This window comes from Oryctolagus cuniculus, chromosome 15 (assembly GCF_964237555.1).
Source record: "Oryctolagus cuniculus chromosome 15, mOryCun1.1, whole genome shotgun sequence".
In the NCBI taxonomy this organism is placed as follows: Eukaryota; Metazoa; Chordata; class Mammalia; order Lagomorpha; family Leporidae; genus Oryctolagus; species Oryctolagus cuniculus.
The window spans coordinates 29,333,021-29,348,143 of NC_091446.1; the positions used below are offsets into that span (position 1 = coordinate 29,333,021).

The window sequence follows — 15,123 nt, forward strand, 5'->3', positions numbered from 1 at the left end:
TTTCTGACCTGAATACAGGGCTTGCTATTGGCTCAATGCAGATGTTGTCCAATGATTCTGAACACCGATTAATGATGCTCATTTACGAGACGGCAAGTTGTGAAGCCGTGACTCCCCGGATTTATGTGTGCATTACACATCCATTTTCGAGCTCTGGTATACATTTGCGAATGTCTGTAATCATGGATCCACGCTAAACCAAGCGATCCCTAAAAATCACCGGAAATATATGCATATTTATAATGTGTAAATAAAGTGAAAACATATCCGTACGTAAATACGATGTCTCCCTTTATTCTATTGAGTTAGAGTTTATTCTTCGTGGGCCGGTTTGAAATCTATTTATCCAACTCCCAGCACAATGAGGCTTTCGGCTGTCTCCCGGAGCTGCCCCTGCTGATAGGTTTCGCTTCACATTCGTTGGGGTTGAGGTGACCGGGCCATTCAGGTGGAACAAACCGACTGAAACTGAAGAGCCTATTCGAGGCGGATTTGTGTGTCGTGCAGAGCACCCAAGGGGAAAAAAACATCAACAACGCGGAGAAGCGAACCCGAACCAGGAAGACGAAGAGCTGAGTTTGAAAAATGATCGCGTTCGGAGATGGAAGGAGGATTAGGGAAGGAGAGGGAAAAGGCGAGCGGCCAGGGAAAAAAATAAGGCAGGGTCATTTACCACCCCTGCTCCTGGGAGGTGGAGCGCGGTCCACGGAGGCCCTCAGGTTCCCCGCGATTCCTGAGTGGGTTTAAGTCAGCTGACGGAGAAAAGGGACTCAACAACCTGAAATAGCAAAAAAGCGACCTCGTTGGTTTTTCTCTGCTTCCCGCTATCCCTCCCAGTCTCCATGGAACCGCTCATCTCCCTGCCGGCTTCCCAACTCGATCCTTAGAGCCCGCCCCTGCTGAACCTCGAAGACTTCCCGGCCGCTTTCCGCGGTCGCGTTTGGCCCCGCTCAGCCGCCGTGACGGGCCTTTGCGCATGTGCGGAGTAAAACGGGAAGAAGGTGAAGATGGCGGCGACCAGGGTCGGGGTCCTGGGAGTCCGGTGGCTGCAAAGAGCAGCCCGGAGCGTGATGCCTTTGGGTGCACGGACAGGTCCGCAAGAATGGGCAAAGCCTCAGTGTGGAAAGGGGATGCTTGAGGTCTGGTGTATCAAGAGGGCGGGTATCGTGGGCACCACAGCGGCTGTGTCCCGGCGGGAGGATGGACGTGGGTGTTGATAGATGTAGAAAAATGGGTGGAGGGTCGCGCTGCGGCTGCGGAGTCCCGGGATCCGGCCTCTGCAGCCACAGCAGCTTGAAGCCTTCGGGACGCCGGGAAAACGGGGCCGCCCCTGACCTGCCGCCTTTTGCGCTCCAGCGTCCCATATTACCAAGGACATGCTCCCGGGGCCCTATCCTAAGACCCCAGAAGAACGGGCCGCCGCCGCCAAGAAGTACAACATGCGCGTGGAAGATTACGAGCCCTACCCGGATGATGGCATGGGGTGAGAGATGGGAGAAGGCCGGCTAGCTTGGGGTGGCTCTTCTCTGACCCTTCCTCCTGAACCCTCTCGTGACCCCGCCCCAGCGGCAGTGGTGTGGGTGCTTTTCTCGATGGAAGGAGCTGGGAGGGGGTGGGTGAGCAGCTGCAGCCGAGAGGACTTCAATTTTCTCCTTGGCTCAGCCTGTTTCCTCAAATGAGAAAGCCGAGGTTTTAATGGCTCCCTCGAGGATCCCCAAATAGCAGGAACCTTCTTTGGCTCCATCCAGAGCGCTGGGTTTCATTTAGATTGAGCATCTGCTGGGCTCAGGTGCTGTCATGCAGGCACGTGACCAGGCTGGAGCTGGACTCCTGTCATGAGAACCTTATTTGTAGATGGAGTACTCCACGCGAATTTTGTGTCTATGTCTCTTATTTAACAACGTTTTTCCTAGTAGAGCTCCAGTGGCAATCGTAGCATAAAGTGCGTTAAATAGCCAACCCCCCCTTACTCAGTGGATGTTATTCCCCACTCCCCGGATCCATCTAACATCCCTGCTGGCTAATTATTTGAAGCAATTACCGTCGCCTGCATTTCCTATGCTAGCATCACGCTTTCAATCTTCGTTTCTGCCGTTCCTATTCTTCTTGTTTCCCAGTCATCTTCTGTGACACATGCCTAGTTGTCATCATTTCCCACGCTTTTTTTTCTTTTTATTTTTTTATTGTGCCGTGGTAAGGGCAGCTCTGGAAGCAGTCTGTGTGAGGCGAACCTCCATTTTGGGAGAAGACCCGGCTTAGCAAGCAGTCCCGTGAGACGTTAGCTTGGAGATGTGTGCCAGCCCAGTGGCTGAGGAGCGCACTGCTGTGAAAAGAATACTTTTCTAATCTGTACCCTTGTTTTTATTCTGATCAGCTGAGTGAACCTGGATTCAGATTTAGTTTCGTTTTCTGTTTAATGATAAATCGAAGTACCTGCATGCTAAATTCCCTTTCGGCTCTAACAGCATAGCAGTGTGTGACTGGCTTGCTTCTTGTTCAAAGAAGGTAAAGGAAGCTTAAATATGTTGTAGTGTGTCACAGTGTGACACTCACTTTTTAAAATTTTTTTAATGGACACAAAATTGTACCTGTTTGTGAGGTATCCTGTGATGCTTGATAGGTGTATACATCGTGTAATATTCAAATCAGGGAAATATCTACTGCCTTAAACATTTGTTGTTTCTTTATGGTGAAAGCATTCAAAATCCTTTTTGCAATGTGACACGGACTTTCATAGTTACAGTGTGAACTCACGAGGTTCTGTGCTTAGCTTCTAGCACTTGAGATCCTGATTTGAGAGTCGGTTCCTGTGTCTTTAGGTGAAGTGATTATCTCTGCCACTTGGTTTCTCATTTCTGAGGGGCCGCCGCTGAGTTGGCTGAGGCTGCTCGCAGCTCCTTCCAGAAGCCGGTGCTCTCTCTCTCTCAGGTATGGGGACTACCCGAAGCTCCCTGACCACTCACAGCAGGAGAGGGATCCGTGGTATGACTGGGACCATTCAGACCTGAGGCTGAACTGGGGTGAGCCGGTGAGAGCCATTTCTCATTTAACCTTCCTTCATTTTCCCTATATCTTTGGGAATTCTTATTTTTAGCTTAAATGATATTGCTCTGTCCAAGTATCACTAAGCTTTTCTGCTCCAGGAAGCAGGTCCAGTGTGGTATGTGGCGCAGGACTTCTGGGAAAAATAAAAAGCCTGCACTTCATGAGTGACTTGTTTCTTGTCAGCAGAACCTAGGCAGAGGCCAGGACCTGTGGGCCAGTGTGTTTGGCTCCCAGGCTGTTGCCCTGGTGGCAGAATGCTCTGTTGAGCCCAGTGTCAGGCTCTGATCACTCTGGACTGCTCGCCTTTTCCAGAAGAAGCAGGATATGACAGTCATCTGCCTTTCTTCCTTAGCTGCACTGGAACCTAGACATGTTTATCAGGAATCGTGTGGACACGTCCCCCACTCCTGTTTCTTGGGATGTCATGTGTAAGCACCTGTTCGGCTTTGTGGCCTTCATGATCTTCATGTTCTGGTTGGGAGATACTTACCCCACCTACCAGCCTGTGGTGAGTATCTGACAAGCGCTCTCTTAGGCATATTTGGCCCTATTTCTTGAGCAAATGAAGTGTCTAGAGTGGGGATCCAGCTGATACCAATTTGTCTTCCTGCAGTGTTAGGAGATGGAAGGGCTTTGCCCGTTGGTCTGGCACAAGAACCAGAGTGCTGTTCCATCTCTGCTGCTTGGACCAGTCTGAGTGTCAGGGCACATTCTAAGAGTAAGTGAGGGATGAACCTGTGGAAGCCAGCTTGTCTACAGAGTGCCATGTGGGCCTTGTACTGATCAGTTACGTTTCAGCAAGTGATCTTGCAAGGTAGAGTCAGTCTCAGGCTGAAACCAAACCTTACCCTTTGTTGGACATGTGAAGGACACTTCTGTATGGTACCAGAAGGAAAGTAAATGTCTACTGAAAGCATAGTTAAATTTTGGAGGATGTAAAAGACATAGAAAATAGGTTCTCTAGCTTTAAGTTTTGAGTTAAGAGAAAAATTCAGGTAAATGACAACACCATTTGAACAGACAGAATTTGGCACAGTATGTGTCCATGTGTACAGTACATGTATGTGCAAGGGAGGATAAGCTGCTCTCAAGGAGAAGGGCGACACCACCTGCTAAAACAGTGGATTTGGGTGGTGAGAGGAAGCTGGAGAAAGCCTTTTGGGCAAGAAGAAACAAGCAGGGAAAAGGAGTGAATTAGCTGGATTGAAATTGGTGTATACAGTTGGGGAGTGAACCATCGGATGGAAGACACCCCTCCCTCCCTCCCTCCCTCCCTCCCTCCCTCCCTCTCTTTCTCTCTCTCTCCTGCCTCTCCTCTCTCTGTGTAACTCTGACTTTCAAATAAATAAATAAATCTTTAAAAAAAAAAAAAAGTGTATAAAATAGCCCTGGACATCCAGTTACATTGGTTTCTTGGAGAGATGCTAAAAATGTAGATTCCTGAATCCTTACTTCTTGGGGATCCTAATTCAGTAGCTTCACAGTAGGTTCTAGAAATCAGTATTTTTAACAAGTTCCTAGGTAATTCTGTTGTGCAATGTAGATTTAGAAATCACTGTGTTAAACAATATCATGAGGTGAGTTGGTTAGGCCAGGCATCTTTTATTGCATGGCTAAGAGATTTGGATTTGATGATATAATAATGCATTAAGTCACCAAATATTTGTAGAGCCCCTACTATGTACTGGTGCAGACTGTGCTAGGGTTGGGAATACAATGATGACTTTGCCAGCCTGTAGGCAGCAGGGAGCCATTTTGGTTTTTAAACAGAAGAGTGACATAGTGGAGGCTGGGTTCTTAGGAAGATTGATCTACAAGTAATCCATAGGATGGGTTGGAAGGAGAGGAAGGGAAAGTGAGGAGGCTGCTGTGTATGCACTTGGCTGCCCAGTGCTACCTTTGCAAAGAGAATCAATGACCTGGAGGTGGCTGGTGTGTCTGTGTGCACTGACACGAGCCTTCCTGCCGAGCCCCAGGGGCTCCATGCCGGAGAGCACACGCAGGGCTGGGCTGAGCACTAACTTCACTTCAGGAGAGCAAGAAGCACAGTGTGGCTCTTCCATTTCTCAGTTCTGTAAGCACATCACCCTCTCCTCCTCCCCTTGAGCTGTGTTCTCTGACAGCTGTTTGTTGGTAAAGCCAGCAGCCCCTAAAGCACGTCCCAGCCGTGCCTCCTCTGTGCTTTCCCCCACTGCTGCTCTTGCACGCCTCATTTGCTAGGCCACTTTAGTGGTGGAACCATTAGAGGCTGAGTGACTTAAAGGAGATTGAGTCTGTCTCGACCCCGAGAGAGAGAGTGGGATGGATGGATGCATCGTCTCATTTAGAAAGCTGGGACTCTCTCCCTTTCTCCCCTGTATTTCCCTCCCCTCCCTTTCACCCTTTCCCTCACTCACAGGACAGGCACCACTGCTCTGCAAATTTGGGCTTTTTCTTTGCCCTGGGCTGAGCAGGGGAGAGGAGTGCTGCTCCTGCTGTTCTAGCCCCGCTGGGGCTGACCAGCGGCGACTGCGTGCCCAGTTACCGGTGTGGTTGTTCATTCAGAGGGGTGCAGCTGTGTATTGCTGAATGTGTGTTCGTGCTGACCTGTGTTTTTTCCTTAGGGGCCGAAGCAATATCCTTATAATAATCTGTACCTGGAGCGAGGCGGCGATCCCAGCAAAGAGCCTGAGCCGGTGGTTCACTACGAGATCTGAGGAGGCTCCATGGGCTTTTGTGCCCTTCAACTAGGACTCTTTGGTTCCCAGAGAGAGATTTAACCTTAATGGAATCCCGAATAAAACTTAGTGCTGTGGTGTCTGTGCCTCATTTACCCAGGAGCAGTTGCTGCTGTGAGGAACCACATCCTTTTCCTTTTATTTGTTGCCCACTGTCTGCCTCCTCCCTGGTTTCCTGTGCTGAAATGGGAAGGCCGGGAGGGTGGGATGAGGGGGTCAGCCCCAGAAGATGTTAATTTGTTAATTTCATGGGGCTTGCCAAGGTGGTTAAAGGTTCTAGCTCCACAGCAGGTGGTAAGGGTAGCTCTTTTTCCCATTTACAGGGTTAAGGAAGAAGAAAGATAAGTTTCTGACTCTCCACCTTGGAACACAATTTATTTCCTATAAAAATTTTTAATAATAATGGTTGATTAAAAGAAAGCTGCATTGTAATATGTTTGATGTACGTAATAGGAAAGGTCAGTGGCCTAGGCTGTGATTGCCTCTATTCTTTTTAAAATATTTTATGTATTATTCCAAATCAACATCTGAGTCAGTTTGTTAATAAGATGACGTTCTCTGTATCTATGTGAGTTAGAGGACAGTTCAAGTTACTGCTGACCCCATTCATCACTTTCAGTGCTTTAGTTATTCACTCAGACTCCTTTGTAGGCCTAGAAGGAAGAAAACCCTGTTTTCTGAGTTTCTTGGTAAATCTGTTTTTGAGTGAACTAGCCCATGTCCTTTGTGTTCCTTTGGGGACAGGTTCTTAAATTGCAATCATACTGCCTACAAACCTGTCCCATAAAAGCAAACATTTAATGTGATCTATAGAAGTGTGGCTATTCCAGTTAGGGGATCCTTTTCCAGGTAGTGGGAGTGACCTTTGTGAGGTGAGGGAGTGGGTGCTTATCCTGGTAACACCACTTTGAAGGCCCCAACTGGCTTTTTACATTTTAATTTTCTATCCTTTATAGCACTTGATAATCATTTAATAAACATCTGTGTGTCTAAAGATGTATTGACACAAAGGCCCATGGGGATATAAAAGGAGCAAACCAAAATCATTGCTTTTAAGTAGTTACCAGGAAGAGAACAGTAGCAGTTATAAAACAAGGTCAACAGAGGTTTTTTTTTAAATTTTTTAAAATTTTTATTTTATTTTTTCTGTTTTATTTGAAAGGCAAAAAGAGACCAACCTTCCAATTCAATCCCCAAATGCCTGCTATAGCCAAGCCAAAGCCGGGATCCTGGAATTCCATCTGGGTCTCCCACATGAGTGGCAGGGACTAATAGTTGAGCCATCGTCTACTGCCTCCCAGGATGTCCATTAGGAAGCTGGATCAGTCAAGAGCCAGGACCCTAACCAGGCAGTCTGATAAGGATGTGGGTGTCCCAGGTGGCGACTGAAGCCGCTGCACCAAACACCTGCCCCAAAAAGAGTTCTTAAGAGAGAGGGGAGTTGGGAAACTACTTTTTGTTTAATCATGTCCTGCTTGACTGATCTTAATGCCTCTGATTTGGATTTCTTTGGGAGTACTCATCAGTGACACTTCTGCCACATTGTGTAATTCTAGGTGTAGGCCAGGTTCACTTGTGAAGTCTTCTCAGGTTTCATCTGTTGTGCTAAGTTCAAGGAGTAGTTGTTGAGTTGCACTGGGGCTGGCACTGTGGTACAGTGGGTTGAAGCCCTGGCCGAAGCACTAGCATCCCATATGGGCGCTGGTTCTAGTCCCGGCTGCTCCTCTTCCGATCCAGCTCTCTGCTGTGGCCTGGGAAAGCAGTGGAAGATGGCCCAAGTCCTTGGGCCCCTGCACCCACGTGGGAGACCTGGAAGAAGCCCTTGGCTCCTGGCTTCAGATAGGCGCAGCTCCGCCATTGTGGCCATGTGGGGAGTGAGCTAGCGGATGGAAGACTCTACCTACCTACCTACCTACCTCTTTCTGTAACTGTCTTTCAAATAAATAAATCTTTAAAAAAAAGTGCAGCAAGCACTGGTAGTACCCTAAATTGTTTTCTGTGTTACTTCTCAAGTCCACATGAAAAGGAACTGCAGTAACCAACTCCCCATCTTTAGAGGAGGATCAGGCAGGAATACAGCAGAATTCGTACATTAAGTTTTGAATCAACTTAGGTCTGAAAATCTTCAACTGCCTACAGAACCTGTTTTTTTTTTTTTTTTTTTGGCAGGGGTTGGGGATGTCACCTCAGTCAACATGAAGGTTGTTCTTCCCACCTGCCTCCCCCTGTCCCCCACCTGTAGCTCTGGGGTCTCCCAGGTTGTAAAGCCATAGTCTTAAGCTCCTTACCTTTGCCAGTAATGAGTCTGCCCATCTCTCCTTTCCAGGCATCACCAATGTATTAATCCAGACTTGCATCGCCTTGTGTCGCATCTGCTCAGAATTCTCAGTAACTTCCAATTAACTAGAAATGAATTGGTATTTAACAATCTGCATCTGCCCCGCCCACAGCCTTCCCTTGGGATGAGAGACACCTCAGTTATCAGCTTAGCCCCTGCATCCTTGGCTGCAGTACCACTAACTTGCGGCTCCAAGGGATCACACCCAGCTCGTGTTCCAGAAATCCAGGAAGCCCATGGTTCACAGTTGTCTTACCCTCCTCACACCTCGCAGCCTTTTAATTCAACCAACAGCTTTGGGGCACCAGTCACTGCTGGGCTGCAGTGAGCCACTCACTGCCGTTATGTAAGGCCTCGATTGCTTTTTACCTTTTCAACTAAGTGGATTCCACTGAGAGCTCCTGGGGCTGAGGTCTGCTCTTCTCCCGCTTCAATAAGTAGATAATGAGTTGGTTTAGTAATTTTCCTTTTCCAGAGGCTACCCTGGGAGTCTGACTCGAGTTGAACAGACCAGAAAATACTAGTGCAGGAACTGACCTACTGCGCCAGAGCGCGCAATCACAGATCAGGTGAGGGAGCCCAGGTGAAGAGCCGAGGTGCGAGGTTCTGGGTGGGTCTGCCCGGTTCCCCGGCTCGGCGCTCCGCGGAGCTTGTGAAAGGCAGCGCCCGGCCACAGGGCTACTTTTGGCCCTCGGCAGCCGCCGTCCACAGCCGCGGCTGAGCCCCGAAACCCTGTGAGAGGAGCGGCCGCTGCCCCGCCTGACCTCTGACCTGGGTCCTCAGCGCAGGTTGGTTTCCCGGCTGGTCTGGGGCCCCTGACAGCAGAGACCTTGCTGTGGCTCCGGGCAACTCACTCCCCTCTGGAGAACGCCGTGGGGGCTCGCCCACCGCGGAGACCCCGGCAGTGCCCGACCTCGGCCGCGGGTCCTGCCTGCCCTCGAGGCTCTGGCCAGGGCGCCGTTCAGGGACCTCCCCCTCCCCCAACGCTGGTCCTCGCGTTGGACCTCAGTCCACTCCCCAGCGCGCCGGGGGCCCCCGGCCCGACGACGGTCTCCCTTCAGCGCTGCCTTCGCCCTCTCCCACTCGCCCCCGGCCCCGACTGGCCCGCCGCGAGTCGCTGCATGCTGCCCTGGCGGGAGGGCAGTGGCAGTAACCCCAACGGCCGGGACGAGAGCGGTGCTGCCCGCCCTCCCCAGGGGCTGCACGCGGGGCCGCCGACGCGGGGCCTTCTCGGCACGCCTGTGTGTTCGGCTCGCGGTGCAGTGGTCCTGGCTCGCCGGTCCCCGCTCCGCCAGCTCCCCACAGCGTCGCTCCCCACCACTGCCTTGGCCATTCTAACCCCAGTAGGGGCCCTCCTTGTGAACAGATGCTTGCGCACAAAACGGATTAAGAGTCCGTTATTCCAATTCCTAGGCTGTTAACGATGTAAACCGTTATGGGGTATAGTTATAATTGGTTAAACGTTCAGGCTCTTGAAGCTGACTGGGGTTCACATCCCAGCCTAGACAGTTGTCTCCTCTGTGAAACGAGGTGGTGTGATAGTACTTAGCTTATAGAGCCGTTGAGAGAGTAACATGAGAGATGCACGTCAAATGCAGTTGCTGATTGCAGCTCCTACTTTTGTTATTAGGGACTGTTTCCCCAGGAACGCGAAGATGGCGATGACCGGCAGGTGGCGCTGGTGACTGGCTAGTATATCGTACAGCTGCCCCCATACCTGGCCTCAGAGGTCCCCCGGAAATCTTGGCGTGGTTGGCAGCCTGAAACTTTCTTCAAACTGTAAAGTACATTAGAGATTAAGTAAAACTACTTACTGTTTCTGTAGGCGAGACTGACCTGACTAGCTTGCTCAAGCCGCTGATAGTAGGTCCCAAGTTTCCTCCTTCAAGTTAATAAAAAAAAAAATTATTTATTTGAAAGGCAAAGTTACAGAGGGAGGGAGGGAGAGAGATTGAGATTCAGAGAAAGGGTTCTTTAATCCACTGGTTCACTCCCCAAATGGCCAGGACAGCCAGAGCCGGGCCCGTCTGAAGCCAGGAGCCAGGAGCTTCTTCTGGGTCTCCTACATAGTGCAGGGGCCCGAGGACTTGGGCCATCCTCCGCTGCTTCTCCAGCCCGTAGCAGAGAGCTGGATAGGAAGGAGAGCACCTGGGGAACCAGCACCACTGGCAGCGGCTCTACCTGTCTGGCCCCCTGAGTAATTTTTTTTAACCTTTCTGTGCCTTTGCTAGCCTGTTGGGAGGGGACTTTGAATATGCATTAGAGTTAGATTGGAAACCACAGAGTTGAAGTAGATACTTGCATTCACTCAACAGTATTTATGGAGCACTTGCTGTGTGCCAGTCGTTAGTTTGGGTACTAGTTCACACGCAGTGAACAAAGGCAGACATGGTGCTGGCTCTGTGGAGCTTATATATTAGTGGCAGAGAGCGACAATGTAAAAGCAAAAATGTAGCCGGTGCTGTGGCTCACCTGGTTAATCCTCCACCAGGTTCTAGTCCCAGTTGCTCCCCTTCTTCTCCAGCTCTCTGCTGTGGCCCGGGAGGGCAGTGGAGGATGGCCCAAGTGCTTGGGTCCTGCACCCACTGGGAGACCAGGAAGAGGCACCTGGCTCCTGGCTTTGGATTGGCACAGTGCCGGCTGCAGCAGCCATTTGGGGAGTGAACCAATGGAAGGAGGACCTTTGTCTCTCTCTTTCTCACTGTCTGTAACTCTACCTGTCAAATAATAATAATAAAAAAAAAAAAGCAGAAATGTAATTAGAAATCACGAGGAATAAGAAAATTGATGCTGTTTTTGATTGAGTGGTTCGCCTCTCTGAAGAGGTGAGAAGCTGAGCCTGTAATAAGGAGCCCGTCATGAAGATGGTGAAGGGAAAAGCAGGCTACAGGGAGCAGAATTTGCAAAGGCTCTGTGGCAGGGAAAAGCCAAGAAATAAGGAAAGGCTACTGTGAGTTCACAGTGAACAAGAGGGAAGTATGAGAGGTGAGTTTAAAGTGATAGGCTGGAGTTTGAATTTTATTTATTTATTTTTATAAGATTTATTTTATTTATTTGAAAGGCAGAGTTAGAGAGAGAGGTAAATAGAGAGAGGTCTTCCATCCGCTGATTTACTTCCAAATGGCCACACGACCAGGGTTGGGCCAGGCAGAAGCCAGAAGCCAGGAGCCAGGAGCTTCTTCTGGGTCTCCCACCTGGGTGCAGGGGTCCAAGCACTTGGGCCATCTTCTATTGCTTTCCCAGGTGCATTAGCAGGGAGCTGGATTGGAAGTGGAGTAGCTGGGACTCAATCCTGTGCCCATATGGGATGCTGGTGGTGCAGGCCACGGCTTTAATCTGCTGCACACAGTGCCGGCCCCTGAATTACATTCAGAGTGATGGAAATCATTGAAAGATTTGAAACATAAACTGTTAAACTCCTTTTTTTTTTTAATTTTAGAAGCTCAGTCCTGCTGCTGTGTGGAGAATGGCTTGGGGATGACATGAATAGTAAGGCGAGAGCTACTTGCGAGGCTATGGTAGTAATTCAAGTGAGAGAAGACAGGATCTTCAAATAGGCTGGTGGCAGTGAAGATAGAGGAAAGTAGATAAAGATATATTTTGGAGGTAAATGATGAATTAGAAGGGAGTGAGGGAGTAAGAGGGATCGAGGGGTCAGGTTTCTGGGTTGAGCAGTTGGGTGGAGAGTGGTACCATTAACCAAGGTGAAGAAAACTGGAGGAACAAAACAGTTTGTAGGGCTAGAGTAGTAGAATGGAGAGTTCCATTTTAGGCAGACTAACTTGGACATCTCTGCTATGATCAAGTGAAAATAGCAGTGACTAGCAATTTCATATATGAACTTGGGGCTCAGGGGAGAGATTTCTGTTGGTGATAGAGTTTTTTGGAGTCGTCAGCATTTGAATATTTAAAGCCGAGAAAATGGACAAAGTCACTGAGAGATTATCTGGTTTGACGATTATCACCTTTAGATATCACTGTGGCAACCTGTGTGGTGAAATATCTTTTGGGGTTCAAAGCATTAGATTTCAGTAACTGGGCAAATGGACCGTCTTTAAATCTATGCACGGTTTTGTATATGTCATCACGTGTTTCCCTGAAATGCTGCAGCTCATAGCGGAGACAGAAACAAGATCTCACGTACCCGGGTGCCCCCTGGATCCAGCTAAGAGCCTGCTATTTCTGTTTCCAGTGGGCCACTGGCCATGTCCGCTTTCTGCCACCCACAGGGCAGACCATGAAGCTGAAGGAACTCGAGCAACCAGCTGTACAAGCGTGGAGCCCAGCCAGTCAGTACCCTGTGTATCTGGCAACAGGTATGATGACCTGCGGACTAGGATCCACTGGACATATATAAGTTGAGGGGAAACTTAGTATCTAGATTCTTAATTGAACATTTGAGAAAGCTTTCGGATCATGGGAGGGTGGGGATGGCTCACAGCACAACCAAGGGGATATTAGGTGTTTTGGGTACCAGGAGACTGCTTGGGCCCTGGCTCAAGGCTAGGCATCTCATGCTTTATTGCTCTCCTTTGAGTTGCCCTTTGAAAAGGGTTTGCCCAAACCTCTCCTGTTCCTCCTCTGTACTCCCTAAGCCATTTACACCTTATGCTGATGCATATTTTTTTGCTGACATCTCTTCTCGATTCTCTTTGTGCCTAGGAACATCTGCCCAGCAGCTAGATGCCTCCTTTAGCACAAATGGCACGCTGGAAATCTTTGAGGTTGATTTCCGGGACCCTGCCCTGGAGCTGAAAAGCAAGGGAGTCCTTTCTGCCTCAAGCAGGTACTAGGTTTAAACTCTTGATGGGCATACAGGGCAGGTCCTGACGAGGAATCCTGGGAGGGAGTAGTGTGTGCTTCTCAGGGATCACTTGGAGACAAGAGAGTGGAGAGAGAGCTTTTCCAAATTGGAGAGAAGTTGACTCTGGGCTGATTTTGCAAGAGGATTTAAAAACAGCTACCCCCATCTTTGTGGCCAGCAGCAGCAGCGGTATCAGGCATAATACGTCTGATGGAGATGCCTCTCGCAAGCCTGGACCTGTGTGGACCTGAGTGCTCCTTGAACCCCGAGGTGTTGCCTCCTTCCTCCCCGGGGCCCTTGTAAAGATAACAGCCTTACACAACGTCACCCTTTCCTGCCAACAAGGAGACACCATCCTCTCCTCATTGCTCTCGGGCACTGATTGGGTGTTCATGGATGTCATGGCTCTGGCAGACTGGGTGTCCATGACTTTCGTGGGTGACATTGTGTAACAACAGTGAGGAAGGAGGCTTTGTCGGCCTTGCCAGGCTAGGTCCTCCGTCATTCATTGAGCCCACGTGTACTACATGGTAGGCACTGTGCTTGGAGCTCTGTATTTTATTCACTCTTCAAAATAAGCCTAAGTGATAAATACCATTACTTTTACTTTACACAGGAGAGGTCACAACTCTGAGAAGCCAGGACTTAAATCTATGACTATCTAAATTCAAAGACTACTTACTTTCTTTCCATTATTCCATTGTTCTTTTAAAGGTTTCTAAAGGCGAGGGCTTACAGTTTGAAGCAGGGGTCTCCACATTGAAAAAAAAGTATATATTTATTTGAGAGGCAGAAAGAGAGCACTCCCATCCCCTGGTTCTCTCCTCAAATGCGTGCAGCAGCCAGGAGGTGGAAACTCAGTCCAGGGCTCCCAAAGGTGGCAGGAGCCCAATTACTTGAGCCATCACTGCTGCCTCCCCCAGTCTGCATTAGCAGGAATTGAGTCAGGAGTCAGAACTGAGTATCAAATTTAGGTTCTCCAATATGGGATAAGAGCATCTTAACCTGAGTCTTTACCAGTAGGCTAAATATCCACTCCAGCCTTCACATTTTTATACCATCAGAAAAAAATGTGACTATTACATATATATTCAATATCTGTGTTAAATAGTCAGTATTTATATTGTACATATTCAATATAAGTAATATCCATATATTTACTGCTAATAAAGTATAATTTCTATCATTTTTCCATTAAAGATGTCTTTTTCTTATAGTTGATGAATTATCCTGCCTACTCTGTTTAGAGGTTATCGCTGTAGAACGCAGCACTCGGTCAGATGATTGATGAACCCTTTGTGCATTCCTTGGTTCCTCTGAGAAATTTATTAAAGTATTTAGGCAGAAGTGGGTGGGCGTTTAGTCTAGCAGTTAAGATGCTGGGTGTGACTCCCACAGCCCACATTGTAGTACCTGCGTTCAGTACACATCTGACTCCAGCTTTCTGCTAATGCAGACCCTGGGAGGCAGCAGTGATGGCTCAAGACGCTGGGTTCCTGCCATCCATGTGGAATCCTGGCCCCTGGTAGGCATTAAGGAATTGAATTTGTGAATAAGAGCACTCTCTCTCTCTCTGCCTCTCACATAAATAAAAATTTTAAAAATTTAGGTAATACCCTCTTCTTTCTTTTCATGGTTTAACCTAATAATGAAAGGTTAGTTATCATTTATCCTTTCTTGAGCTCTTACAGCACTGTGTGACGGCATCTTTTATTTTGCATTGCTTTATGTTTCTTTGTATTCTAGCCCTTGTACCCTTTGAAGGACAGGCACTTGACCATTTAGCAATAATGATGAGGTGGTCTTAGTCCCTAAGCAAGCATTTCAGAAAGGGCCTCTGAAAGGGGTGGGCTACTAAGCTTGTTTATTCTCCTGGAGATAAGAAAAGGGAGCAGTGGGCAAGGGCCCTTCCAACAAGCTACGCAATATCTTAAGCACAGTAGTGGCTCCTTATGACTAAGGGATCCTAAGAGAGGAAATGTAATTGCTTAAGAAACCTTGAAACTGAATTCCGAGATCCATGTTGGCAGAGATTTTTCTCTATTCACTGCTTATCTTATTCTTAGCACCACCTACAGCAGTTCCTACACTCTATCTAATAAATATTTGCGGAATGAATAAGTGCTATTGCAAACTTCTGGGTTGCCAAACTGAGCATTCCCATCCAACTTCAGTTGTTACAGTTGGTCTTTAGTCAGTCTTTGTGCCTTAAGAGCTTT

General features: G+C 48.5%; 2 protein-coding genes and 1 long non-coding RNA gene across 21 annotated transcripts in view; 2 read left to right on the forward strand and 1 right to left on the reverse strand.

Annotated features, from left to right (window-relative positions):
• NDUFB8 (NADH:ubiquinone oxidoreductase subunit B8) lies at nucleotides 1-5,840 on the forward strand. The gene is made up of 5 exons (XM_002718652.5): nucleotides 1-1,092; nucleotides 1,357-1,483; nucleotides 2,929-3,028; nucleotides 3,398-3,553; nucleotides 5,649-5,840. The coding sequence occupies exons 1-5, from the start codon at nucleotides 1,008-1,010 to the stop codon at nucleotides 5,739-5,741; spliced, it is 561 nt and encodes a 186-aa protein (XP_002718698.1). The 5' UTR covers nucleotides 1-1,007; the 3' UTR covers nucleotides 5,742-5,840.
• Nucleotides 5,841-7,335: 1,495 nt separating this feature from the next.
• Nucleotides 7,336-8,666, reverse strand: LOC138845321 (uncharacterized). Its single transcript, XR_011382328.1, has 2 exons — nucleotides 8,470-8,666; nucleotides 7,336-8,165 (listed from the first exon to the last, which is right to left on the reverse strand). It is a non-coding gene; the product is annotated as an uncharacterized lncRNA (long non-coding RNA).
• Nucleotides 8,667-8,752: 86 nt separating this feature from the next.
• Nucleotides 8,753-15,123, forward strand: part of SEC31B (SEC31 homolog B, COPII coat complex component) — a 35,624-nt gene continuing 29,253 nt past the window's right edge. For 5 of the 19 annotated variants that reach the window (XM_070057381.1, XM_070057395.1, XM_070057390.1 and 2 more), the window contains exons 1-5: nucleotides 8,754-8,888; nucleotides 9,731-9,893; nucleotides 12,291-12,416; nucleotides 12,763-12,886; nucleotides 14,361-14,429. In XM_070057381.1, the coding sequence (XP_069913482.1) occupies nucleotides 12,338-12,416; nucleotides 12,763-12,886; nucleotides 14,361-14,429 (272 nt within the window). In that variant the 5' untranslated portion in view covers nucleotides 8,754-8,888; nucleotides 9,731-9,893; nucleotides 12,291-12,337. The other 14 variants (XM_070057391.1, XM_070057392.1, XM_070057394.1 and 11 more) reach the window with 9 other exon arrangements.